At 33.7% G+C, this 26,537-nt stretch overlaps 3 protein-coding genes across 5 annotated transcripts; all 3 read left to right on the plus strand.

The window, feature by feature from the left end:
- Positions 1 to 1,144: 1,144 nt before the first annotated feature.
- On the plus strand, positions 1,145 to 16,037 carry LOC135124473 (fatty acid 2-hydroxylase-like). Of its 3 annotated transcripts, none has more exons than XM_064049543.1 (7): positions 1,145 to 1,364; positions 13,127 to 13,369; positions 13,424 to 13,649; positions 14,683 to 14,846; positions 15,330 to 15,462; positions 15,511 to 15,630; positions 15,803 to 16,037. In XM_064049543.1, the coding sequence occupies exons 2-7, from the start codon at positions 13,139 to 13,141 to the stop codon at positions 15,886 to 15,888; spliced, it is 960 nt and encodes a 319-aa protein (XP_063905613.1). In that variant the 5' UTR covers positions 1,145 to 1,364; positions 13,127 to 13,138; the 3' UTR covers positions 15,889 to 16,037. The 3 variants fall into 3 exon arrangements, with proteins under 3 accessions (XP_063905613.1, XP_063905611.1, XP_063905612.1); XM_064049541.1 differs by lacking the exon at positions 1,145 to 1,364 and adding an exon at positions 10,297 to 10,707; XM_064049542.1 differs by lacking the exon at positions 1,145 to 1,364 and adding an exon at positions 10,766 to 10,944.
- Positions 16,038 to 18,479: 2,442 nt separating this feature from the next.
- Positions 18,480 to 19,951, plus strand: LOC135124090 (fatty acid 2-hydroxylase-like). The gene is made up of 6 exons (XM_064048958.1): positions 18,480 to 18,890; positions 18,937 to 19,159; positions 19,206 to 19,369; positions 19,419 to 19,551; positions 19,611 to 19,730; positions 19,787 to 19,951. Exons 1-6 carry the CDS (start codon positions 18,663 to 18,665, stop codon positions 19,870 to 19,872), a joined length of 954 nt encoding a protein of 317 aa, XP_063905028.1. The 5' UTR covers positions 18,480 to 18,662; the 3' UTR covers positions 19,873 to 19,951.
- A 1,800-nt stretch (positions 19,952 to 21,751) lies between these two features.
- On the plus strand, positions 21,752 to 22,711 carry LOC135124091 (fatty acid 2-hydroxylase-like). Its single transcript, XM_064048959.1, has 4 exons — positions 21,752 to 21,854; positions 21,908 to 22,133; positions 22,194 to 22,354; positions 22,447 to 22,711. Exons 1-4 carry the CDS (start codon positions 21,753 to 21,755, stop codon positions 22,582 to 22,584), a joined length of 627 nt encoding a protein of 208 aa, XP_063905029.1. The 5' UTR covers position 21,752; the 3' UTR covers positions 22,585 to 22,711.
- The last annotated feature ends 3,826 nt before the right edge of the window (positions 22,712 to 26,537 follow it).

A 26,537-nucleotide genomic window follows, 5' to 3' on the forward strand; every position in this document is an offset into this window, starting at 1 on the left:
GTATGAACCAACCATGAACAATTCAAATTCTTAACTTGAACCGTGATTTTACAAATTATAAAATAAAATTAACACGTATTGACGAATTCCCCAAAGGACAGTGGCGTCGAATGCGACACATTTTATTTAAACAATTGCCCTTTTGTGAAATTACAAACTAAATTTGACGTATTCTTAATTTTAACACGTGTTTTCATTTGTACTGCAACCTAAGACGTGAGGTCAAGACGCTTTTAAAAACTATCTGCGCTGTGTTACAAAATTACCTAAAACTAACAACTTAAAGAGTTACCTTCCACCAATCTACCTAACGCTCTGGGTGGTTGCCTACGTTACTGATGTAGTCTGTAGATAGACAGTATCAAAAAAAGCCTGAAGTACAGTGTCTTTCTAGATAGGACCAGTTCATATTAAGAATATTGTATAATGTAACAAAACGATTTGACTAGATTTTACTTCTCCCATTATCTGGACACAACCAACAGTGGTTCCCCATTTAAACAACCGCGCGGTCCTTCTCGAAGGTCTCCGTCACCGCTTCTAGGCTTGTTCTGGAACATCCATCTCGACATCCGCTTTCAGGCTTTCCTTTAGCGAATGCCACCGGCCGCCGTCACCGACGATGAGTCACCCATCATCGCCGCACATACTAGAAATCCCCATAGGCGTCGTACCGGGGCGGCGTATGGGTTTATTTCGTAACAATATTATAACAAGGAAGAAATAATTCATACTCCGGAATCGAGTTTTTTTAATCATGATTCAGTAGCAATAATAAAATATCTATAACAGGAATGAATCGTGCTAGACACGTTATTAAAATTTTCGGTCAACAGCCAAAACCGACGCACTCTGAAAGATATATTTATTACTTCACTTAATGAAAAAAAACCTCAAGAATCCCTGCATGCAACCCTACCGCAATCCATGTATCCTTGACCAGCATTCCTCTCCGCTGCTACCCCTCCGCTACCAACCCACAAACCCACACCTTCCAACAAATCATCCCCGAAATCCTCATCACCCCTGACTCGCCCTTCACCTCAAAAATCACACTTTTCTCCACGTACGATTGTTGTGAGTGTTACCTTAATAAACACTTCGATTATTTGCAGTAATGGGTTGAGGCGAGTCCGGGCTCAGTATCGTCGAGCGTTCCGCGGAAAAAGGACATGCCTGTGGCAGTCTTCCGGTCGCGACGAGCGCTTTCGGCCTAATGAGTTCCCCGAGTAATCCGATAAGGAGCGTTGTGTAAATTTATCAGGGATTTTCGAGGTTTACGATTTAATTGTATGATGCGATGCGGAATTATTGCGAAATAAATTTGCGCTGGAGGTCTGCTGAGACGAGAACGTGCGTCGAGAGTAAGTAACATTTTTTTAATTGTTATTTAATTGGGTTTTGATTGCGTGCGCTTTGTTTGGTGGTTTTTGGGAGGTGAAGTGAATTGGCGAAGTATGTGATATTGTTGCGGTATTAAAGCGTTAAATAGGTGGCCTTTAACGTTATCGTACTTTTTTATGAGAATATGCTTGGCAGTAAAGGCAATTGAGTGTCAACGAAGAAAGTGTACTAGCGATAAGCATTTTTATATTTAAAGTGATTACAAAAAAAAATAAGATTTGTGTAATTTCGCCATAAATGATTTGGTCAAATTTACGTGGGCATTATTACCTGTATAGAAGTTTCTGCATTATAAAAGTGTACACAATTTTCTACTCCCTAAAACTAGAAATATTTTTCAACAACCCTCAATTGTGACTATGGAAATATACATAGTTGGAAAGATGATTGTACTCTCCGAATGTAAGTCAAGGACAAGTGTCGAATTTCGTGTTTTGTTTCGTGTTTTGTGGCGTTTCACAGCTCGTTAAAAACGAAATGTCGGTCCTCTTTTTCCGTTTATCTGTCTGTTAGCGATTCGACTGTGGTTTATCAGTGCATTTATATTTTTTAGAACTGCTTATACAAGTGGCTACATATTTCATTGAACAAATCAAGAACAAAAAATCCCAGTGTACCTATTCAAATTGAAACACGTATCCTTGTTAAAATGTTGGTGACGTCATCACATTCTTTACTTGTACCTGAAGAGTCCACACGTATATTTATTTTAGCTTTCAGGGGCTATCATAATTGAATTTCAGGGATGTTCTGTCGAAATAACCTTCGACCAGTGTTGGTTGTAAAGATTCCTTCGACAAAAAAATATATGAAAAAATAGGGTCTGACATACACCGAGTAGTCACGTTTGAGTGAGAGAAGGAATTATTCTTAATGACAGTTTTGTATTAAAAAGGCGCTCTTTATCAATCAATGTAAATTTTATAACGTACTTCCAGAACAACTAAAAAGATGTATCAAATACAGTGTTTCACGACTAATACCGAGCCTTACAAAATTGAAAATGCAACACACGATGTGAAAATCTGAGAACTTGTTTGATCTACAGGCCAGAGCACACTCAGGCTAATGTCGACTCTAAGCGCTCAGAAACCATTTGATCCATGATCAAATACACATCCTAACCGGTTTTGACCATAATTTCTAGAGAATAACAAATTATTCAAGTATGTGCATGCATCTCTAATGAAACAAAATAACTTGACAACTAATACTTTCTAAGTGTTAAAAACTAACGTAGTCTTGAACTTGTGGTTTAAGAATCCGCGTTGAATTTTTATAATCTACATTGAGATTTTTCGGTTATTCGGCTTTTCGATTTCTTGCTTTTTTCGAAATTTTAGTTTTGGGATTTTTCAGTTTATTTATTATTCATTTTTTCGATTTTACAATTTCTCAGTTTTTCAATTTCTCGATTTTCAGTTTTTCGATTTCTAAATTTTCCGATGTTACTTAGTTTTACGTTTTGTCAATTTTTCTCTTTTTCAATTTTACGATTTTTTCAATTAATTGATGTTTTGATCTTCCCATTTCTTGACTTTCAGATGTTTGAATTTTTCAGCTTTTCTATTCTTCAATTTTTATGATTTTTCAGGTTTTTGATTTTTGATTTCTCATTTTTCCAATTTTTTAATGTCTCAGTTTTTGGACATTTCAGCTTTGGGATTTTTAGGTTTTTCTTTCATTTTTCCATTTTTCGAAATTTCAGTTTTGGGATTTTTCAGTTTAATATTCAATTTTTCGATTTTACAATTTCTCAATTTTTCAATTCCACTTTTTTCAATTTTTCGATTTCTCAATTTTCCAATATTTCAGTTTTACTTTTTTCCAATTTTTCTCCTCTTCAATTTTACGATTTTTAAATAATTTGATTTTTTAATTTTCAAATTTGACTTTTATACATTTTTCATTTCTTCAATTCTTCAATTTTTCAATTTTCTAGGTTTTTGATTTTTCAATTTTTTAAGGTTTTGATTTTTCGGGTTTACTTTTTTGACTTTTTTGATTTCTCAATTTTTCATTTTTTTTATTTCTCAGTTTTTGGATATTTCATTTTTGAGATTTTTCAGTTTTTCCATTCTTCAGTTTTTCTTTCACTTTTCAATTTTTCGAAATTTCAGTTTAGAGATTTTTCAGATTATTCATTATTCATTTTTTGGACTTTACAATTTCTCAGTTTTTCAATTTCTCGATTTTCAGTTTTTCGATTTTTCAATTTTCCAATGTTACTCAGTTTTACGTTTTTTCGATTTTTCTCCTTTTCAATTTTACGATTTTTAAATATTTTCGATTTTTCACTTTTTGACTTTTATACTCTCAATTTTTCGATTTTTCAATTAATCGATGTTCTGATTTTCCCATTTCTTGACTTTCGGCTGTTTCAATTTTTCAGCTTTTCTATTCTTCAATTTTTATGATTTTTCATGTTTTTGATTTTTTGATTTCTCAATTTTTCAATTTTTTAATGTCTCAGTTTTTGGACATTTCAGTTTTTCTTTCATTTTTCCATTTTTCGAAATTTCAGTTTTGGGATTTTTCGGTTTATTATTCAATTTTTCTATTTTACGATTTCTCTATTTTTCAATTCCATGATTTTCAATTTTCCGATATTTCAATTTTACTTTTTTCCAATTTTTCTCCTCTTCAATTTTACGATTTTTAAATAATTTGATTTTTTAATTTTTCAAATTTCACTTTTATAGATTTTTCATTTCTTCAATTCTTCAATTTTTCAATTTTCTAGGTTTTTGATATTTCAATTTTTTAAGGTTTTGATTTTTCGACTTTACTTTGTTGACTTTTTGATTTCTCAATTTTTCAGTTTTTTTATTTCTCAGTTTTTGGATATTTCACTTTTGAGATTTTTCAGTTTTTCCATTCTTCAGTTTTTCTTTTATTTTTCAATTTTTCCAAATTTAAGTTTAGGGATTTTTCAGATTATTTATTATTCATTTTTTGGATTGTACAATTTCTCAGTTTTTCAATTTCTCGATTTTCAGTTTTTCGATTTCTCAATTTTCCGATGTTACTTAGTTTTGTTTTTTCAATTTTTCTCCTTTTCAATTTTGCGATTTTTAAATATTTCGATTTTTCATTTTTTGAGTCTTATACTCTCAATTTTTCCATTTTTCAATTAATCGATGTTTTGATTTTCCCATTTCTTGACTTTCGGCTGTTTCAATTTTTCAGCTTTTCTATTCTTCAATTTTTATGATTTTTCAGGTTTTTCATTTTTTGATTTCTCAATTTTTCAATTTTTTAACGTCTCAGTTTTTGGACATTTCAGTTTTGGGATTTTTCAGTTTTTCTTTCATTTTTCCGTTTTTCGATTTTACAATTTCTCAATTTTTCAATTCCACGATTTTCAATTTTTCGATTTCTCAATTTTCCGATATTTCAATTTTAGTTTTTTCCAATTTTTCTCCTCTACAAATTTACGATTTTAAAATAATTTGATTTTTAATTTTTCAAATTTGACTTTTATAGATTTTTCATTTCAATTCTTCATTTTTCAATTTTCTAGGTTTCTGATTTTTCAATTTTTTAAGGTTTTGATTTTTCGACTTTACTTTTTCGACTTTTTTGATTTCTCTATTTTTCAGTTTTTTTATTTCTCAGTTTTTGGATATTTCACTTTTGAGACATTTCAGTTTTTCCATTCTTCAGTTTTTCTTTCATTTTTCAATTTTTCGAAATTTCAATTTTGCGTTTTTCCAATTTTTCTCCTTTTTAATTTTACTACTTTTAAATATTTCGATTTTTCAATTTTTCAATTTTTGACTTTTCTAAATTCTCGATTTTTCGATTTTTCAATTAATCGATGTTTTGATTTTTCCATTCTAGACTTTCGACTGTTTCGATTTTCCACTTCTTCAATTTTTTTCGTTTTTTAATGCTTTTGATTTTTCACTTTTTCGATTTTTCAATTTTTTGATATTTTAATTTTTCAATATTTACATTCGAGTTTTCGACTTCCCAGTTTTAGATTTTGTTTTTCAAATTTTCGATTTTTTAATTTTTCGATTTTTCGTCTTCCTGGTTTTAGATTTTCTTTGTTTCAAATTTTCTTTTGTTTAATTTTTCAATTTTTAAATTTTTCGATTTTTCAATGTTTTGAGTTCCCGATTTATCGAGATTTGAATGTTCAGTTTTTCGATTTATCAGTTTTTCAATCTATAACTTTTCGATTTTTTATTTTGGCCTATTTTGGTTTCCCAGTTTTTCCATTTTTCCGTTTTTCGGTTTTTTTATTTTTCCGCTTTTCCAATTTTTTAACTTTTTGTTTTTTCGATTTCTCAATTTTTCAAATTTTAAAATTTTTTGATTTCTGGATTTTTCAATGTTTTGATTGTCAATTTTTCAATTTATCAATTTCTCAGTTTTTAGCTTTTTAATTTTCCGATTTTGGCCTATTTCAGTTTCTCAGTTGTTCGAATTTTCGACTCCTCGATTTCTCGATCTTTTGATTTTTCGATTTCAATTTTCGATGTTTCAATTTTTCAGTTATCCAATTTTTCAATTTTTTGATTTTTTAAATTTTGGAGTTTCGATTCTTCGTTTTTCGGTTTTTAAATTTTAGATTTTTGAATTTTACATTTTTTCGAATTTCTGATTTTTCGATTTTCAGTTCTTCGATATTTCGATTTTTCAATTTTTCGGTTTTACGATTTTTTAATGTTTCTTGACATCTTGGTTTTTCAATTTTTAGATTTCTCAATTTTTCAAATTTTCAGTTATTTTAATTTTTCATTTTTTTCTCAGTGCTAATATCATACAATGTATCGAAAATAACCACAAAAATTGTCACTAAAAAAATTTAAAAATTCACACAAAGCAGAACACAGTGTTTCCAAAACATAAAAACAATTACATTTTCCCGAAAAAAATCCATTGAATTATTACGATTTCAACAATATTCTTAGAGTCGATACTGGTCTGGGATAGAACTCTTTCACAGTTACAAAAGATCTGCGAATTTTTTGTACGCCCTATAACTTTGGAATAAAAATAAATATGTATACAAATTTTGGGAGTATGTCATCAAATTTTCATATAGACTAAACAAAAATTTTAAGTGAACAACTTACCTTGTTTACAATAACCTTAACAATTTAAATTTTTGTTACAAAAATCTAAACGTCTAACGTCAAAAAAAATTGCACATAAGCTAATGGATTGAACTAAAAAAAAACAAATAGTTCTATCAAACTTAAACTGCAAGTTAGCAAACGAATGAGTGAGGAAAACGTTGCACTAAAAACATTCTGAATGGCATCAAAATTGATTCGTATGTGTTTCACGAAAACAAGCTCATCCCTCTTTAAATTAAAATCAGTGGCGTTTGCAAAATTCCAGTATGTATCCTGTCTTGTGTTTTGTACGGGAATTACAGCGCATAATTAAAAAACGGTGGCTTACGTGCTTGAGCACGAGATAACAAAACTTCTGTCGCTGCATTTTCACAAAATAAAATAAATTTGCGTTATAAACATCACAAAAATAAGTGTCTGGGGCGGCAAATCATATCACGTATCCTTTAAAAAAAATAGAACAAAGCGTCAGCTTTTTCCCAGACGTTCAGTTTTCGCCACCCATCAGCTTTCCATTTACAATTATTCTCGCCACATTGTAACCTCCCTGGAGACCTCCATAACAACACTGTTTACAACCAAGCAACGAAATTTTCCGTCAAAATAATTATTCACACTTTATTAAGCAGGTTTTAAGGTGCGCAACATTACCCACCCGACATTTATTAACACACTATTTTATTAAAGTAGCTCCGGCGTAGTGGACCATAAAAACGAAGCAACATATGTGTGACCGTAAAATTACTCTCGTTTGGCGAATCTTGTAACATTTGCCCGACTAAATCTTTTCCTTTATTATACCATAACGTAATGTAGTAATTATTAATTTGCTTTGTAATCGCGCACACGCACTTTTTAACCCAGATAAATATGGAGCAGCTGGCAATAAAGCGTTTTATTTCACCATCAAGAAGCAGATGTATGGGGGAGGTGAATTAAAAGCAAAAATCCGGTGTTTAATCAACAAAGTAATCCCCGGAGGCTGCTTTTTATTACAGGCTCCGGAGAAGTTTGACGCGATTTTGGGTTGTTTGTTTTTGCAGTAGTTTCGCGCTTCCGATTTTATCTTTAAAAAAAAGGAGTGTTGCTAAAATTTCAACGAAAGCAGAATTAGTTGAGACTGTTTTTCATGGTATTAATTAATAAAGCAAAGAAAACTGAGTGAGGCTTTCGACTTATTAACTTCCCCGAAATTCTGTGAACTTAATTTTAGTTCATTTAAGTGTCTGACAAATTAGTTTAAGTTATTCATGTGTTCACACCTACTCCAGTGAGCAAAACTACACGAAAAATTAAGTAGGTGTAGGTATACACAAATTGAAGACCATCTTGTGGCGTGTCGCGCCCTAACAAGATCGAATTCGTATGAAATATTACTATCATCACAAAAACGACATAAATTTAAAAGATGGAATCTTTAATTTGATCACGCGACCTTCCAACAAAACAACACGTTAACATTTTCACAATATGGAAATCCTACAGGATGTCAATACAGTTATTGCGAAGCGTCTACATTTTCGCCAAATTTTGGTGCTTTTTCGTAATAGGAGCATGGTTTTCACTGTAGTTTTCTTTCGTATAATGTGTCTAAAACTAGATAGGAAGGTATGTGACATTGACAATCATTTTCTATCACTCCACTTAACCTCATTAACCTCCACCAAAACACTAAGATGCGACCTATTTAAAAAACTATAAACTACGTCTTACGATTGAGGACACTTACGGAATCGAGCAAAACAGCAATTTCTGTGAAAATAAACGTATCAAAAGGCTGTTATATCAATTACGAGCTGGAAAATGTCATCGCCGAAGAGTGTAAAATAAATTAGACGCGTAAACAGTACTTTAATGTAGTGCTGTTAATTATTTGGTTCTCATTTAGTGTCGCACAACGTTTAAAAAAATTATGTGATGTGTTTATACATAATTTTACTAATTGTTTTTTGCCTTGAGTCTAATATAATAGACCCCATGTAAGAGCCGCTCCCTTGCTAAAAGCTTTGAGTAAGATTTGACCTTTCATCTGTATTGACCAGAGCTATTTTAGGGATTTCTGCTTTATTCTGATAATCGAGATGTGTAGTTTTTGACATGACGAGGATAAAATTAGTAATGCGTCCAGGTATAATTAACCAAAATTTTGAAAAAGTGTATTACATACTTTTATTAATAATACATGTTTTTTACTAGAAAGATTCCTTGGAAATATTAAGATATTTTTTTAGTCTAGAAGACAATTTTGTATTAAAAATTAAACTGTATTCATCATAATTAAATATCATAAAACACGTTTATAAAATCAAAGAAATTACAAAATATTTTTACATCCTGACGTTTCATATTCCCCAAGGTATGAAAAACTAGCCCTTCCGATCGCATTTTAGATCGTATAGATCGCAACATTGGTTTGATTATCCCCACCAACAATTTAATGACGTCATCTTAAATTTTCCAAAGTAAATCTCACTACAATTTTCGATTAAATCCCACTTACATCGGTGTCTTGAAATTCAGAGGAGACAGAAATTACCTTGTACCATTTTTTTTTTACTGAAAGGGTCTTGGAGTTACTAGTGCTTTATTTTTTAAAGAATTAAAAAAAATTAGAGGACTCTAGTGTTTTGTTTTTGAATGTGTTTGAAAGAATCCTGGTGTCTGTTTTTTAAGGACGAAAGTCTTTGGGACTTCTTTGTTTTATTTTTGTAAAAATTTTTTGGGAATTCCAAGTATTGTTTTTAAGAATTTCAAAAAATCTTAGAGCTTTTAGCTTTTTCATATTAACCTAGAGAAGATTTCATAAGAACAAAATTTTAGTGTCCTTAGTCTGCTTTCAAACTTCCTTTTTAGATTTAAACCCGGTTTACAGAAACAATTAAATTTTGGAACTGGATCCACATAGATCTTTAATTAAATATTGGATTGCGGTTAAATTTTTAACACGGCGTTAAAGTACCACGTGTATAAATTGACTTGTTTAACATTTTGGTACCTGCAACCGTTCATTCATTAACTAAAATTCATTCCCCCCAGAAAAAGTGATGACGTCACTTCAACAAAATGAAAAATAGGCCTTACGATTTAGTGTTTCTGGTGTTTGAAAAGTTAAGTCTTTTGTATGTAATTAAGCTTTTCGAAATATTCATAAGATCATAAGATATTATTTAATATTGATAGATAAACTAATGAAATAAATAAACTTTAATTCTAATCAAACATGTTTCCTATAAGATAAAATCTAGTAACTACTTGCAATTTGTAATAAAAAACATCCTTGGTGGTTACGGAATAATCCATCCTGTTCCATGCTAATTCACGTCGAGGTTTTTGTACGAAGTCTGTTGAAATTATAGTCGCCCACTACATCCAACCCCGAAATTACCAGCTTATTGGCTACAAAGAATGAGGGTATGAGGCTATGAGGTGGATGAAGCCATTTTATGCCGCCACCATTCACTGTTGTGTTTTTTTTTTTTTGAACAATGGAACACTTCTTGTACTTTTCTCGACAGTTTTTATTTTCAAAATTTTCTTTTTCAACTTTATAAGTTTGAAAAATTTAAGATTTCTAGAATAACCTTATTTGAAAATCTTCACAATGCAGCAGTTTCGTTGTTCTAATTTTAAACGCATACAGTGTATTAAATTCGGCCTTGTATGTAGCAAATCCACAGATTTAGATAAAAATTTACAACATTCCCCATAACTCAAACTAGTATTCAGATTTACATTCAATCAACTAATCTAAAAACACGTCGAAAGTGATTCAAACACTTCCATTCCTACAAAAATTAATCAGTCTCCACATGACGATGATCACGCCGATAGATTGATTCATCTAGTTGGAACGCTATCTTACGTAAATTCATTTAGGTAACACTATCTTATCAAGGCAAAAGTGGACCAAAAGATTATTATTAAACATTAATTTCCAAAACAAAACATTACGCACCTACGAACTATGCAAACGCGAATCGACTCAAACGCGTCAAAAATCCAAAAAATCGTCAAAATTCGCCAAAATTTACCCAAACTAATCACCGCCTAACTGTAAAATCGGTAAGGTGCGAAAGTAAATATATACTGCTGATAAGACAAAACTGTACGATAAGCGTTAGACCTGTTCGACGAATACTCGTACACAAAATAAAATTTTGAGTAACAGTGACACATGAGTACGAAAACCGAGCAAGTGCAACTGGAGATCTGTGTAAGTACAACTTGATATTTTTGAATCTCAAACGTGACAATGTCTGTGTGGTGATTCGGTTCTACAGACAACACAATTTTGTACAGTGACTCTCCAAAATCTGCAATTTTTCTCGAACGTGAGTTGGCTTCTTGTCAACATTGTATGAATCGATATCTTCATCACGCTGTGTACTACATTAATTGGCAATCCTGCTATTTATTATTAATTTGATTGGCCTTCGGCAAATCGATGGGGGTAAGTAAGGCGATATTCTGATGATACACCGAGTATACGAAAAAACGATGAATATTGTATCGATTGATTCGTTTTCGTGCGTGTTTGCCTGTCGTCAGTGCATCCACAGATCGATACTGTTTGATGTGTCTGCTTGATTTAATTGGTGCAATTGGCAGCAGTGCACTAAAAATACGCCGATTTGAAGCGGTGCTGGAAAAAAATATTATGTAATGGGTTTTATTATGTCATCTATGGTCCGTCATGTTAATTGATCGAGTTAAAATTGATTGTTATTGGCGTCAATTGGGCAGCAGCCGCTTATGAAAGTGATTAAAAAATAATATTCGTTAGTACTATAGTTGCAATAAATTAATTTGTAGAGTAATCACTAAAAAAATGAACAATTTTTAAAAATAAAAAAAAACATTAATTGTTTAGCTGTGGCGTCGCATTTATAACCTGTTACACAAACACTGATTTTCTTTGGCATTTGTTTAAAAAGCAATAACATTTAAGGGGTTGTTACTAGAAATATGTTCTTATTAATTTAAAAAAATATAATCCCGCAGGTCATTTTCTTTTTCTCTGTTTGCCGACGATTCTAACAATAATTTCCAATTTTCGTCTAAAGCATCCCAAGAAATTGACACGTTGTTCTTGATACAAATCTTCGATAATTTTTCTCCAAGTCTGAATTGAGATACCACTTTGTCTAAACGGTAAGCAATTTATTTACGTCGTCCCGTTTGGTAGAAAATACTTAAAACTGTAGTTCGGGAATACCAAAAGCGTCCAAAAATTCGTCACAGACAAACACCTGATTCCACATGAATGTTTCTGGATATTGATAGCATTGATATCTTGACCGATAAAATTTTGAAAAGTGGTCTCCATCCAGTAATGATTATCAGCGTCTTGACCACATACGAACTTATCAGTTTAAAGTTCAGGAACCGATTGCCGAATACAAAGACCTGGAAGACTTCACTTTCTTCACCAATTGATGATATCACTTGAAGTAGTTACACTTGGTACATCGTGACTACAACCAAGAAGACTTTCTAAAGTCATTTCTTTCGTTTCTCTTGTTTTGGCACAAACTCGAGGTAGACGCTTTCGTTTCCTTTAATAACCGAGTGGCCAAGTTTTAAGATCCAAAGAACCAGGTCAAATTTAGCATCACTTAAGGAACCCAGTTCTTTGATTCCACTTGATACTAAGCAGTGAAACTAACTTCTGTTTATTTTCATTACATTTTCGAACAACCCTTAACGAGGTAGCCAAAATTTCAAAATCTTCTGTATATTATTATGTAACATGAAAGGTATGCGTAACATCCAGTAGAAGCAAGCAACTCTTCTCTAGGTTGTTGATAAACACTGTTGTTGATTTGATATGTGTTTAAGACGATTTTCCATCGAAGATCACATTTCAACAGTTTAGCTTCTGTGAATACAGGTTGAAAATGTGCAGCAAAGTGTACATCAACTTCTATAATACAGCAGTTAACAAAAGTTAAAAAATAAAATTTTGGACACATACGACTCGCCTAATGATATCGGTGTACTGTATAATTGATGATTATTTTTGATTATCTAATAGAACATAGTAAATAACATATTCCTACTCATTTGGTAGTATAACTAAGTAAGTTACGCAAGTTGTCTGTACTATATAAATTACCTTATCAACGTTTGAGCCTTAGAATAAAACTCTATACATTATCATTCAGACGTTCATCCTAGTATTGAAGTCTACTTAAATAACGTGCCCTTTTGTAGGTAAGTTATTGCAATAATCTTCTTTTTTTAAACGGTCAAGTTTTAATTGTTTTAATAGAACTAACAATCCATTTTTTAAACATATTGCGACACAAACCAAAAACAAAGCAAGTTGCATTTGCATCTTAATAAAAAGACAGCAACGTCAGTGCAGACCTCAGTTCATAATAAATTAAAACCACCATAAAAAATGTACACCCAGTAACAAGCAACCTTCCATAATTCCATGTAGTGCCTCCACATCACAAACACGCACAACATGCAACAAAAATAATTAGAGAAAACTATGTCAGCATAAAAAAAACGGGTAATGACAATAAAAAAGGAAGCATTAACTTCCAGGACATCGATTACCACTCGCGTCCACTGTTTCTAGCACTCTAATCAGAAATCCATTAAATAATTGCCATCGATTCCAGAACCCCTCGGAAATGGACGAAAGTAAACAGTTCAGGGTTAACCACGGAGGCGACTTCTACAACATCTACGATTTCTTGAACAACCACCCCGGAGGCACAAACTATGTCAAGCCATTTCAAGATAGAGAAATCACCCAGCGGATGCAAAACACCCAGCACTCGAAGGCCGCTTACTACCTCCTGAGGGAATACAAAAGCGGAGGCCGCGACACCGGCGATAAAGGTGAACAGGAAGACTTGGAAGTAATCGTGATTTTGGGTTAAATGGGGGGTTCTTGATGGCTATGCTGCTTTTAGGCCCTGGTGGATTGGGACAAGCCCATGCTGAGCCAGGTGGCGGGACTAGGGGCGAGGTACAACGAGTGGGTGGTGTCTCCCGTGGATAGGCAGCTGAGGCTGTTCGGTAACCCGATTCTGGAGAGCTTGACCATCACGCCATGGTACGTGGTGCCTCTGGTCTGGGTGCCCGTGATAGTGTATTTTATTATCTATGGAGCGAGGAAATACGTACAACTCACGGAAGGTGAGTCGGCTAGACAGGGTAATCAATTTTAAGGGAATATGGGCATGGTAATTGTGAATCTGACGGGCGAAGCAAAGGTTTAGAACTTGCAATTGTGGGCGAGATTTAGAAAATTGTTGTACTTTTCGCAAGTAATAAGTTTTGATCAGTCGACCATTATTGACAAAATTCTTATCGGAATCATCGAATTCGACAGATTGAATTTTCTTTAATAATTCAAATTCTTTTGATCTTTGACTCGCCAATTTGGGTGTTGGCGTTTTAATTGAAAGAAATCATTGAAATAAATTCCATTTCTGATATGTCGCAAGGTTCAATTCTATGATCTTTCGCCAACACTTTTTATTAACGACATTCATGAAAACTAAATTGAACTCTCTTACACTTTTGCACTAACAAAAAACTGTACAAAAAAATATTACAACTTATGATGATTTTCTAAAATTTCAAGCTGATTAAACGAAATAACCGTGTCTACATGTCTTATGTCAGTTATCATTCTGTTTATAATCTTGTTCGTCTGTAATCTGTATTTCGTAGAATTTTTCTAGTTTTTTCAGAAATTGTCCAAAAGTATTTCAATATTTGCGACATTTTTTTGTCAAAAGAAATAACAGAATCTAAATTTTCACCAAAAACAATGTGCTACTTACAACTTGCAGTAAATTGACTTAAAAAGTAATAACGATAACGTTATTGCTTTGTCACTGATAAGCAGAAAAATAAAATAGTAGACTAATTATTTACCAAGCAGGTAGTAGATAGTAGAGCTCTGTTTCCTAATAGACAAATATAAGAATTTGCCAAATTGTAGCCTACGTGTATGTCAAACAGCATATTATGAAACTAGTAATCTTATCTAGAGATAAGCCAAACGTGCTTTAACTAAGAATTACCACTTGTTTGTTGCTTAAATTTACGTAATATTTGCATAATTCAATCCTGACGCGCCTGTATTGATATTAAGCTTTCTTTGCAGGTGCAAAGTTAACATTTTTTAATAACAAAGTAATAAATGTACGCTTTGTTTCAGACACATCTCCAGTTTTACCCACAGTATTAAGTGTTATATCAGGAATCGTACTATGGACGTTAATAGAATATTCCCTACACAGATGGGTGTTCCACATGGAACCTTCAGGAAAATCAAAAGCTATGATTTATGTACATTTCGCCATACACGGCCTTCACCACAAAGTATGTATTTTGTATCCATCTTTCTACAAAAATATTTCACCTAAAAGTTTCCGCGGAAATTTGAATTCGATTAAATTAATTTTTTCGTGCAAACTGACACTTAACCCTTGACTAGATTCACGCATTCATTTTGGTTATATAAGCAAGAATTAACCCAGAATCGCTGATCGTCTGGCGCCAAACCCAGACCCATTAATAAGGAGTGCCCCATTTTTCGTCGACTGCGTCACTAAGCCCAATATTTATTTTCTTTATCATCCAATATTAATATAATTGCATGTCCAACTCATCCGTTCAAGTGTCCTCGTTCTTTTGTAGCAATTTCCATCACCATGGTAATAAATGATACACGTATCAACCCAGTGCCCATAACGTACGCGTGCATAATTTACTACAATCGAACCATTACCCAAAAAAAAATATCGCTGTTCGTCAAAAATTTGTTTTGAAATTAAGTATTGTAGTATTTAATTTAATTTTCAGGTGCCTTTTGATCCACGCAGACTAGTGTTTCCGCCTTTTCCAGCAGCCGTTATTGCCTATGTGTTGTATCAAATATGTACCCTATTTGTGCCCGAGTCAATCATTGTTCTTGTAGTAGCAGGAGGACTGACAGGTACTTACGTTCTTTAGCACTAACACTTTACATATTTTTATTCTCCAGGCTACGTCATATACGATATGATTCACTTCTATTTGCATTATGGAGCACCCAAAGAAGACAGTTACTTTTATCATTTGAAGAGATACCACAACCAACACCATTTCGCGCACCATGACAGCGGTAAGGGCAAAAATGCTGTAATCGAAAATAAAATGAGTTGGCGTTGTCTGTCAACGTGACAGAATGGTCAGTTGTACCACCTATATAACTCGTCTCACAGGCAATTCAATTCGTTTTATTTTCTATGCTACAGTACCTGTAATTTTGAAAGAGTCTATGGGAAATTTTGCAGGCTTTGGAATCAGCAGCGTCTTTTGGGATAAAATTTTTGGTTCAGCGATCAAAATGAGAAAACTCGCTATGGCTATAAAGTGGTGAAAGTCAAATCGTACAAATCGACCAAGTTTTTAATGTGTGTTCGTAAACATGTGTGATTTTTTGTCGTAAGACATATCTATTGTGTAAATTTATTATTATCTTGTTACTAAGATTTTTTGATGATTATAAATATATTTTTTGATTTATTATTTGGCAGAGTTCACTTTTTTGTACCCGTCCATCGTTCATGGTTACATCTATGCTTCCAAGAATATGCCGCAATTTGTCTTTTCCTATTAATCCTCGAAATTTTGTAGAATACATACCAAATATTTTTGAAAGTAAAATGAATTTAACAACAAAAAATTGAAGAACGTGGTTAATACAGCATCGTCAAAAAGGTTTAGGACCAATGTTGTACATCTTTCTAAGCTACGTAACAAAATTATTTTTAACTATACAGAGTGTTCTGATTTTGAAGCGCAGCATTTAACTTGCGTATATTTACATGTTCTATTTGGCCACTTCCACACTTGAAGCATATTTTATTTTTGAAATCGCTATGTGACGTTGCCAAGTTCTAATTTTTCATCATGTCGATGTAAGTTCTTATAAAGTAAAATAAAAAACAAAAATAAGCACCCAAAAACAGTAAAAAGCTGTTCCACTATCTACTGTATTATGTAAAGATAATTAACTGGCTTGCTATACAATGTAAAGCAGTACAAACTAAGGTTTACCAAATTTGAATAAAAATTTCGCGCTGAAAAAATTAATTAAGAGAATCGTTAAAGATAGGCAACCATTTGCAAGTTTAGTTGTTTTTCTGGAAGATGGTAGCTCTTCTAGGGTAATTTGTGGGTAATATCTAGTGAGAGGGTTGGTAGTGAAGTTCACTTGCTTGCTAGAGGGTGAGTTGCGTCACTGTTGTTTGATTGGTGTGAGTGAAAGCACTTGGTAAGGTAGCTAGATTATGTTTAGTTGGTTTGATAGTTAGAAAATAGCGGGAACCCTTTGTTTAAGGAAAATTAATCGTATCTATGACGACGCCCAAGTTTCCCCAACAAGCGTAGCTAATTATTGCTGTTTATAGGCGATTTTTTGACGAGGCTAACACGTGGTGTAAATTTGATTTATTTGCAAATTCACAGTTCATGTTAGGATTTTAAATAGTCATAGAAATTAAACATTTAAATGGAATTGAGGTAAATAACACCGAAACACGTGGCGAAAACGGAGTGCGCGGTTCCTAGTCGAGCTGACGCAGATCTTGAATAGAAGTCAGGGGAGCGGTCGTGATGACGTGACGGTCGTGGCTTGTCCCAACAGCCGGGATTTCTAACCACGAGTTTGCGACCATCAAACTTGTATATTTGGATCCAGTTACTTAACTTCAGATTTTTTCTTTGTTTTTATTAAATTCATGATCGTCGCCTGCGTTGACAGTTGCGCTGATAAAGCCTGCCGAATAGCGAAATTGGACGATATGCAAAATTTGGACACATTTTGCTGAGGGCGCTAGCTATCCTTCGTTGACAGTTGACCAATTTGAATGTACAGAAGAAATTGTTGGTTTATGATGTTCCGTGTAGCTTTAGGATTGTTGGTGAAGTTTTTCATTGATTATTGTTGATTGATGAAAATGGTTTCGGTTAATCAGTTACACACCTTCTTACACCTCTCTCTTACACCTTTGTTAAACTGGGGAACTGCATGGCTTTTTAGCCTGCATCTACCCACAGAATCGTAGAAAAAATAATTTTTATTAAAATGAAGAATACAGATTTTTGGCCTCTCCGAAGGAGGTTCAAAGTTTTCTTAAATGAAATTAACGTTCATTATTACGTTATATCAAGAATTTTATTTATTTTTAATAGTTAAAGAATGCAAACCTTTCAAATTTTCCCCAAGAGTGATACTTTTTATCCACGCACAAAACCTCTGCTTCTGCGTTGGAAACTCGTGGTAGGTAACATTTGAATCACTGTTTGAACAGGATGGTATACAACAATGCATTTTTAATCGTATTTTATTAGTTCAAAATTACGAAAATTACATTACAAACAAATGCGTCAAATTCAAATTTGAACTGTCATTCAAGGATAACTAGCGCCCTCAGAAGGAAAATGGCGTCGAAAGTAACTACTGGACTATCTGTCAAAGGTGGCTATTCGGCAGGCTTTATCAGCGCAACTGTCAACGCAGGCGACGTTCATGATATTCAAATATTTGCATTGATTCAGAACGTTTAATCTGATTTCATTCCAAGTTAGGCAAGTTTTTTGTTGTAGCTGAGAACTAAGAGGTCTTCAACCTGCGCAACTTCGTCGCAGCTTTTTTTCTTTTTTTTTTTTTCAGTGTAGTAATAAATGATTTTGTGTCTTCCATATATTTGCTGTTTGTAGGGTTCCTTTTTTCCTCAGCCAAGGCCAAATTTTTGAATTTTTGAAATTTTTATGGGCTTTTCAAGTTTTTTTTCACATGTTAATTTAAGGCGAGGTGTTTGGGTTATCACAACGTAAATATAACCAGCTATAAAAAAGCCTGTTTATGCTCAATATTTTCTGAACGTATGGCGTAGCTAATGTCTAGGAGAGTGATATGCGAGGCACTCCACCGCCAGTTTAACACTGACAGATGTGCAATGTATATTAGCTGCGCCATTCGTTAAAAAATATTTACACACTGAGTAGTAACTAGAGGTGTTTTATTTTTAATAGCACGTAATGTTTTTTGTATGCATATTTTATGCACACCAACTCACATGATTTCCACTAACATTTTGTAATTGTTCTGGACTAGCAACAGGTGCATTTTTAAAAAATTTAAAAAAAATGGAAAATGAAGAGTTGTGGGTCAAATACAAGGGAGATTTTTACAACATCTATAATTTCTTGACAAAGCATCATCCTGGCGGTAAAAATTATATTCGACCATACAAAAACAAGGACGTCACCTCAACCATGGAACGCACCCAACATTCCAAAACGGCTTATAAGATTTTACAACAATACAGAGTTATTGAAGGTGATTCTGGTTCCAAGAAACAAGAAGATCTAGAAGTGAGTTTTTGCTCTTAGAAAACGATTTGGGTACGATTTTTTGTAGACTTTAATTGACTGGAATAAACCTATGGTGGGCCAAATACACCATCTGGGTGAAAAATACAAAGAATGGGTTCATCTCCCCGTTAACAAAAAAATGCGCATATTTGGTAACCCGATTTTGGAACGCTTTACAATAACTCCATGGTACATGGTGCTAATATGGATTCCAATTAATATTGGTTTATTTGTCCACGGAACTCGGAGATACATCGAGTTGACACAAGGTCGTATGAAAAGTGTCTATATTTTAAACTTTCTCGCATTCTTCAGCGACGGCCCCACTTCTACCAATCCTGTTGCTGATTTTATCGGGAATATTGTCTTGGACGTTGTTAGAGTATTCAGTACATAGATGGGTATTCCACAGAGAACCCTCGGGTAAAAGTATGATCATGATTTACGTACATTTTTTCTTGCATGGCATTCACCACAAGGTATGGGTAGTTATGGAATGATGACAGTTCTCATCCACTGTCGTTTCAGATACCTTTCGACTCACAAAGAATAATATTTCCGTTTTTACCAGCCTCTCTTATTGCTTTTGGACTTTTTCAACTAGGAGCGATTTTCACACCTGAGTCGATCAGATTTCTTGTGTGTGTGGGTTTCATAACAGGTGATTTTATGCTCATTTCTGTATTTCCATATTTTAAAAAACATTTCGTTTTTGCCAAGGTTACGTAATGTATGACTTGTTTCATTGTTATTTACACCACTGTTCCCCAAAAGAAGACACTTACGCCTACAACATGAAGAGATACCACAATCAGCACCATTTTGCACGTAGTGACCGCGGTAAATCAAAAATAAGATTTTTTTCATGGATATTTCATTTCGAAAGCTATTTGTAGGATTTGGAATTAGTACCGACTTTTGGGACAAAATTTATGGAACAGCGATTGCGTTGAAAAAACTCCCTATAGCTATCAAGTGGTAACTTCCAGACGTGTCTGCTTGTATTCAAGTGGTAGATATATCATTGCTTTGATACTTATATTAGTTATATTATAACACATTGTCGCTTTTATCTTTGTTTATATTGATCCTTGTCTGGTCTGTTGGATAATAAATATTATTATTATTATATTAATGTTAATATTATTAACATACTAGAGCTCGCTGTAATTTTACAACTTGGATTTGTAGTTTGTTTAATTAGTTTATTTATTTGATTTTTTTCTGATTAACTTTTGCATTTTTCTTGATCTGCCTTTAAAAAAGTGGCAGCCGAATAAAATTATTCATTTTTTTTAAGCCATAATGGCCTATGCCCGAGCATTCGACGACAACCTCCTCTCTTTTTCATAGTGTTCAAAATTTTCAAAACAATTTTTCCGCTTCCTGTCAGTACACCCATTTGGTACTCAAATTCAGTATCGGCGACTGGACGAAGCGTTTTTCAAACAGATATTTTTGAATAAAATATATCTATGCAAATACAAACACTTAAAATAAACGAAAATGTAAAAAAGTTGGTTCAAATTTAGTTTCGTGTAGTAAAAATACATAAGGTAAATGATAAGTAGCGTATAACAGTTACGTAACGTACGAAGGACACTTTGGAATTTAAAATGTGTGGATTTTAACAATACTACACCCATAAATTTGTTGGTGTTAATCAAAAACAACAGCGTAGTTTTATGAGTGTTTGATTACTAATTTATACATATACTATACATATATCTAAATATACAGGGTTAATTAAATTAAGTTAATATATCTATGTACGTGGCAATCAGTAACTGTATGATGTATTCGGATTAATATCTCTTTATTTAAAAAATATACTACAAATTGCAAAAAGTCTTGGAACAGTGAATCACCCTCGTTATTTGAATGGCGATTTTTGTTATTTTGTCTGCATATTTGAAAAATGAAATAACTTAAGCAATTTATTGATGACAATTTTAATTTTTTCTTAACTTCCAATTTAGAAGGAAATGTAGCCAAGTTTTTTTTTGATGAAATATCTCGTATATATTTTTTTATTTTTGGATGCAAAACAAAAAATAGGTAGACTCAGAAGTAGCAGCAACACAGGTTTTATTTCTATGTTACTATTTCATTTTTCGTAAAATTTGTATGAATACAAAACCCTTGATATTGTTACGAAGATCGGTAATAAAATCGGCGTAGGTAAAACTCAACAATTTATTCCTCAGTAACACAAGGTTACACGACTAATTATGCAGCGATTACGAACAGAATAATTCCGACTCAACTTATCTAGACCGGAATGGATTTAACTAAACTTTAATAGAGACGGATCATTTTAAGTTCAACATGGTGAGTCATCAGAATCTGACAACGGACTGTCAGTCAGTAGCGTAACATGCACACTTCAAAAGGCTAGTTTATAGCGGCAATCGTCCGATCTATTGTAACCAAAATTCTCTCATTAACGCGTGGTAAAACACATAAACGCTTTAGACTCGAGTTTTAATGAAATACACATACCTGGTGTCGTTATTTTTATTGCCCGTAAATCCAAAAAAAAAAAACACATTTTAAACGACCTGATAACAAAAAAGACGCTTGCGTAGAAATGAACCTTGAATATTAAAACAGATTTATTTAAATTTTATAACCTAGTGATTAGAATAATTGTCCCCGCACTATCAACGTGTGAAGCCCATTTCTGAATCCTAATTTCGCATGATTATCCATATTATGGAATCTCAGACAGAAGAAAGTAAATGCTTTTCAGTAAATTACCATGACGATATTTACAACATTTACGATTTCTTAAATAACCATCATCACCCTGGAGGTATAAATTACGTTAAATCTTACGAAGATAAGGACATCACTAAAAGAATGCAAAAAGTTCAACACTCCAAAGCCGCTTTGTACTTACTACGGCAGTATAAAAAAGGAGGTCGTGATACTAGCACTAAAGACAATCAAGATGACTTGGAAGTACGGTATTCGTGATCTTTGATTCGTGCTTTTGATCATTTTGGTCACTACAGAGTTTGGTCGATTGGGAGCAACCCATTTTGGGACAAGTGATGGCTTTAGGAAGCAAGTACAAAGAATGGGTGAATTTACCAATTGATAGAAAAGTACGTTTTTTTGGAAACCCAGTTGTGGAGAAACTAACCATGACGCCGTGGTATTTAATACCTATTATTTGGATACCGATCGCTGTTATTTTTATCATGTATGGAAGGCAAACGTACGTTGAAATAACCGGAGGTACTAACATTTAGAAGACTTTTAAATGCCGGGTCAGTTAATATTTTGACTGATTTTTAGATACTTCATACGTACCCATAGCATTGAGTGTGCTGTTTGGAATTTTGTTGTGGTCATTTTCGGAATACTGCCTCCATAGATGGCTTTTCCACTTTGAACCATCGGGCAAGTACAAGTTCGTGATTTATTTTCATTTTGTCCTTCATGGTCTTCACCATAAGGTACGCAGTGACAAAGTCATACCATTCTTATTTAGTCAAAAAAAACTGTAATAAAATTGCTCAAACTTCCATAAAATTATTTGAAATTTCAGCTACCGTTTGATAAACGTACGTGGATATTTCCTCCTCAATTTGCTGTATTTTTTGTATATGGAAAATTCAGCATATTCCGAATAATTTTTCCTGAATCGATAGTTTTTCAAGTACTAGCAGGAGCACTGTTGGGTTAGTTGGAATGTAATGTTTTATTTTATTTTATTTCTTATTTTGTGTGCTTTCAAAGGTTATATTCTATACGACATGATTCACCTTTATGTGCACAAATGTGCACCTAAGGAAGGAAGTTATTTGTACTACTTGAAGAGGCGTCACAATCAGCATCACTTCGCAAATTCGCAGGCAGGTATTTTAGTAAAATTTAACATGTTTCTGTCTTTTAATCAATCGTTTATCTAGAATTTGGAGTTAGCAGTGGTTTTTGGGATATCATTTTCTGTTCAAACATCAAATTACGAAAACTCGCTATACCTATAAAATTTTAAAACGGTTTTTGAAACAACGAATATTATGTATAATTTATTTTATATTTATATTTTATTACATGTGAGCAAAATTAACTATTTAAGGAAGCTGTAATGGTAAAACATATAATTGAAAAATAATACCTTTACGTACGCAGTGGTAAATAAAGGGTGAAGGTTAATGAATCATTTTATCGCCTTGTAGATGTTTCAGTAAAGTAATATAAGTATCACTGTGAATAAAGAATAGCAACTTATTACGTAGATATTTTGTTTTCATTAAATGTAAATGAAAACAACGTAAAAAAAATTACAACAAGGCTAAAACACACTTTTAGTTTTATTTTTACTACATGGCAATGTTAATTTCATACTTAATTTATATGAGACAACTTACTTTATTAGAGCATGAAAAAAGGTTACTAAGACAAGTCAAATGTCAAAAAATCAAGGGTCAGAACATAGTGGATGAAAGGGCGCCGAAACACTTAGCAGAAGTTACAAAACGGTACTAACATTGCAGAAAACCAAACAAAGAGGAAAGAAATTATAGATAAACACTCTTCCTCTTTCTGGTAGTGGAGAAAAGAGCAGACGTTTAGAAGTGTGATTTAGGTATGTATATTGTCAACAGTCGGATTAAGCTGTCAATTCTTAATCTTGAGATAATTTAAGATAGGTACGAGTGTAGTGGTTAATTATGTGGCGCTCCGCTAGTACCCTTTCCGAGCGCTGCTGGAACGACGCGGGAGTAGCGCGTCTACAGCCCCACTATAGAGCAGACACCCCTCTTCCTAGCTGCCCATTGGTCGAAGCCGTTCCACCCGCGCCATTAGCCAAAGCCACCCCGAGATCTAAATAAAAGGGCTCGCACCACCGTCCACCAAACAGAGTTCTCTTCGAGTTCGTCATCACTCTCCCAAAGTACTGGTTGCCAGTTTTGGGACATCGTGCCTTTCTCCTAGGGCTTTATCTAGAGTACTGGTCGCCGGTCTCCGGATAATTTTGTGAATTGTATTATAGTGTGTAAATAAACATTTTAAAGCCTGGAACAGTGCCCATCCAGATGTCAGTGGGACAGTTTAACCAGCTCTTGGAGAAAATTAGCAATCCAGGACAAAGGCCGGTATCGAGACATTTCACGCAATGTATTGCCAGATTCGGGGTAATTCGTATCAGCGCTTCCGTAGAGGAGTTTATTAACACCATAACGATTTTCAAGACGGTGGATGCACTCGCCGGACTCCCGCTCCTGCTAACGGGCGAAGCCAACCAATGGTGGTGTGGTGTCCGCCAAAATATCACCACGTTCCCCGAGACGACGCAATTGATACGGAAAGCGTTCGCTCCAAGGAAACCGAATTTCTGTCTATTCGGAGATATCTTTTCGAATCGCCAGGGCGAGGAAGTACCGACGTACAAGTTCGTCATTATCCAGAGGGACCGCCTAGCACAATTAAGCCACCCCCTCGACGAAGAATGGCAGCTGAGAGCATTACGAGACCGGTTGCCCCGGACGGATATCAACTCCTTCGCCGAGCTGTTGGAGAAAGCCTGCAGCATTAAGGCGAACGAGGAAGAAAGACATGCAAACCGATTCACGAGGAAGCCACCAGTAGCCATCTTCGTTCATTCGTTGCGACTTCTGTAAAAATTCTCAGTATCTGGGTTTTATCTACAGTACTGGTCGCCGATCTCCGGATAATTTCGTGAATTGTATGTATTTTTGTGTGTAAATAAACATTTTTCACGGAAACTTTCGTGTTTCTCCGGATAACGTTACAAGACATACACTGCCTTTCAAAAAAAATTACAACAGAGAGTAGTAGTGAAAATACGTTCACCAGTTACTCTTCGGCGCCGACTGCTCCTATGACGTGCTCTGAGCCCCTCATTTACCACACCCTGCATATTCGTAAAATTGTGGAAGCATTTCGAAAAAAAAATGCTGCTACGCAAAAAATACGGTTCTCAATTATAGCAAGCCGTGAAAAAGTTCTGGATGTTGTGGTGACCGAATTTGAATCAAATTTTCGCGCCGAATTTAATTAATAGCGGCGCGAAATCACACATTTTGAAATTAGTTGGTTTGGTAGTTAATAAAAGGGAGAAAGTCTTTGTTTAACGACAATTAATCGTAATGATGACGTCACAGTTTTCCCTAATACGCGCAGCTAATTTTTGCGCTTTTTTAATCGGAAAAAGTGCTAATTTTCGACCGACGCTACACGTGCTGTAAATTTGTTTTATTGTTTGTTAATTCACCGATTAGGTTAGGATTTTAATCGTTAACTGGTTCTAACACGATTTCACAGACATTAGATTTGATTAGACAGACACTTACTAGGAGATTTCATGAAATTCACTTAGTCAGGACAACACCCTTTGTTTACAAGTTATGAATAAGTTTCTGGATGCTAATACGTAAATGTTATATTATAACACTTCCTAATTCTTCACACAAGATTCCTAATAGTTCATTTACGGCAGTTAAATTAACAAAATTCATTATGTCGTGACCGGGGGAGATTTAAAATAATTTCTTCCCTTAGGCAGTTATCATCGTTATTATCATCATTACATCACCGAGATATTTCCTCGCAACGTTAAACAGTATGTCCCCGGATTGAGTTCACAAGAGGAAAAAAAACTGTATTTTCTATTTTACAAAAAAATTACATAGGAATAACATTTTTTGCTTATGTAATTCAAAACGAATAAATCAGCAATTAAAACTTCAATATTCCTGGTCTGTACTTTTAAAATTAATTTTTCATATTTCTAAGTTCTTCGTTACTTTTAGTTTTTTGCGATTTGAAGGACACAACCTGACAATATTTAAATTTTAATTGCAGATTTATTCGTTTTAAATATAGCCCCTAAAAATACATAGTATCGTCATCCATTGTTGTACGAGTGGAGCAAATGCAGATGGTAACGCAAAAAATTCCCCTGGTTTGGAAGTAAATTTTGTCAGCAGAGGATTGACCGTAAACTGTTGTTATCACGTGGTCTTGGCGTGCACGTTATTCTTGTTTAAAGTCAATTAATATAACTAATAATTATTAAATAACATTTTATTGATTATATTTTATTAATATTTATCTAATCAACACATTTTAAATTTCGCGGTCTGTCAAATATTGTCAATAACTTTTGTTTTTGTTAAGTTTCCGCCAGGTTTGCTCCACTATGTGTTTTCTAGGGGCTATAGTTTTGAATTAAGCAAAAAATGTTATTTCTGTCATTCTTTTGTAAAATAGAAAATACAGTTTTTTTTCCTCTTGTGAACTCAATTCGGGGACATACTGAAGATTGATTACATCACCGAGGTATTTCCTCGCAACGTTGAAGATTGATTACATCATCGAGGCATTTCCTCGCAACGTTAAAAGATTACATCATCGAGGCATTTACTCGCAACGTTAAAAATTACATCACCGAGACCATTGTTTCACAACGCTAAAATTTACATCACCGAGACGCTTTTTCCTCGCAATGATAACTGGATATTTTTGTGTTTATTTATTACGTGTTTTGTTGGGGTAACCAGTTCACGATAAACTCTCAAAGCTAATTGTTTTAAGTAACCAATCACTTTTGGATCAAGACATAATTTAATATAATGTAAATTCTTTGTTTGAATCGTTGATAAAGTGTGA

Source organism: Zophobas morio, unplaced genomic scaffold, assembly GCF_036711695.1.
Source record: "Zophobas morio isolate AGI-343-1 ecotype UQ-CSIRO unplaced genomic scaffold, CSIRO_AGI_Zmor_V1 ptg000007l, whole genome shotgun sequence".
Lineage (NCBI taxonomy): Eukaryota > Metazoa > Arthropoda > Insecta > Coleoptera > Tenebrionidae > Zophobas > Zophobas morio.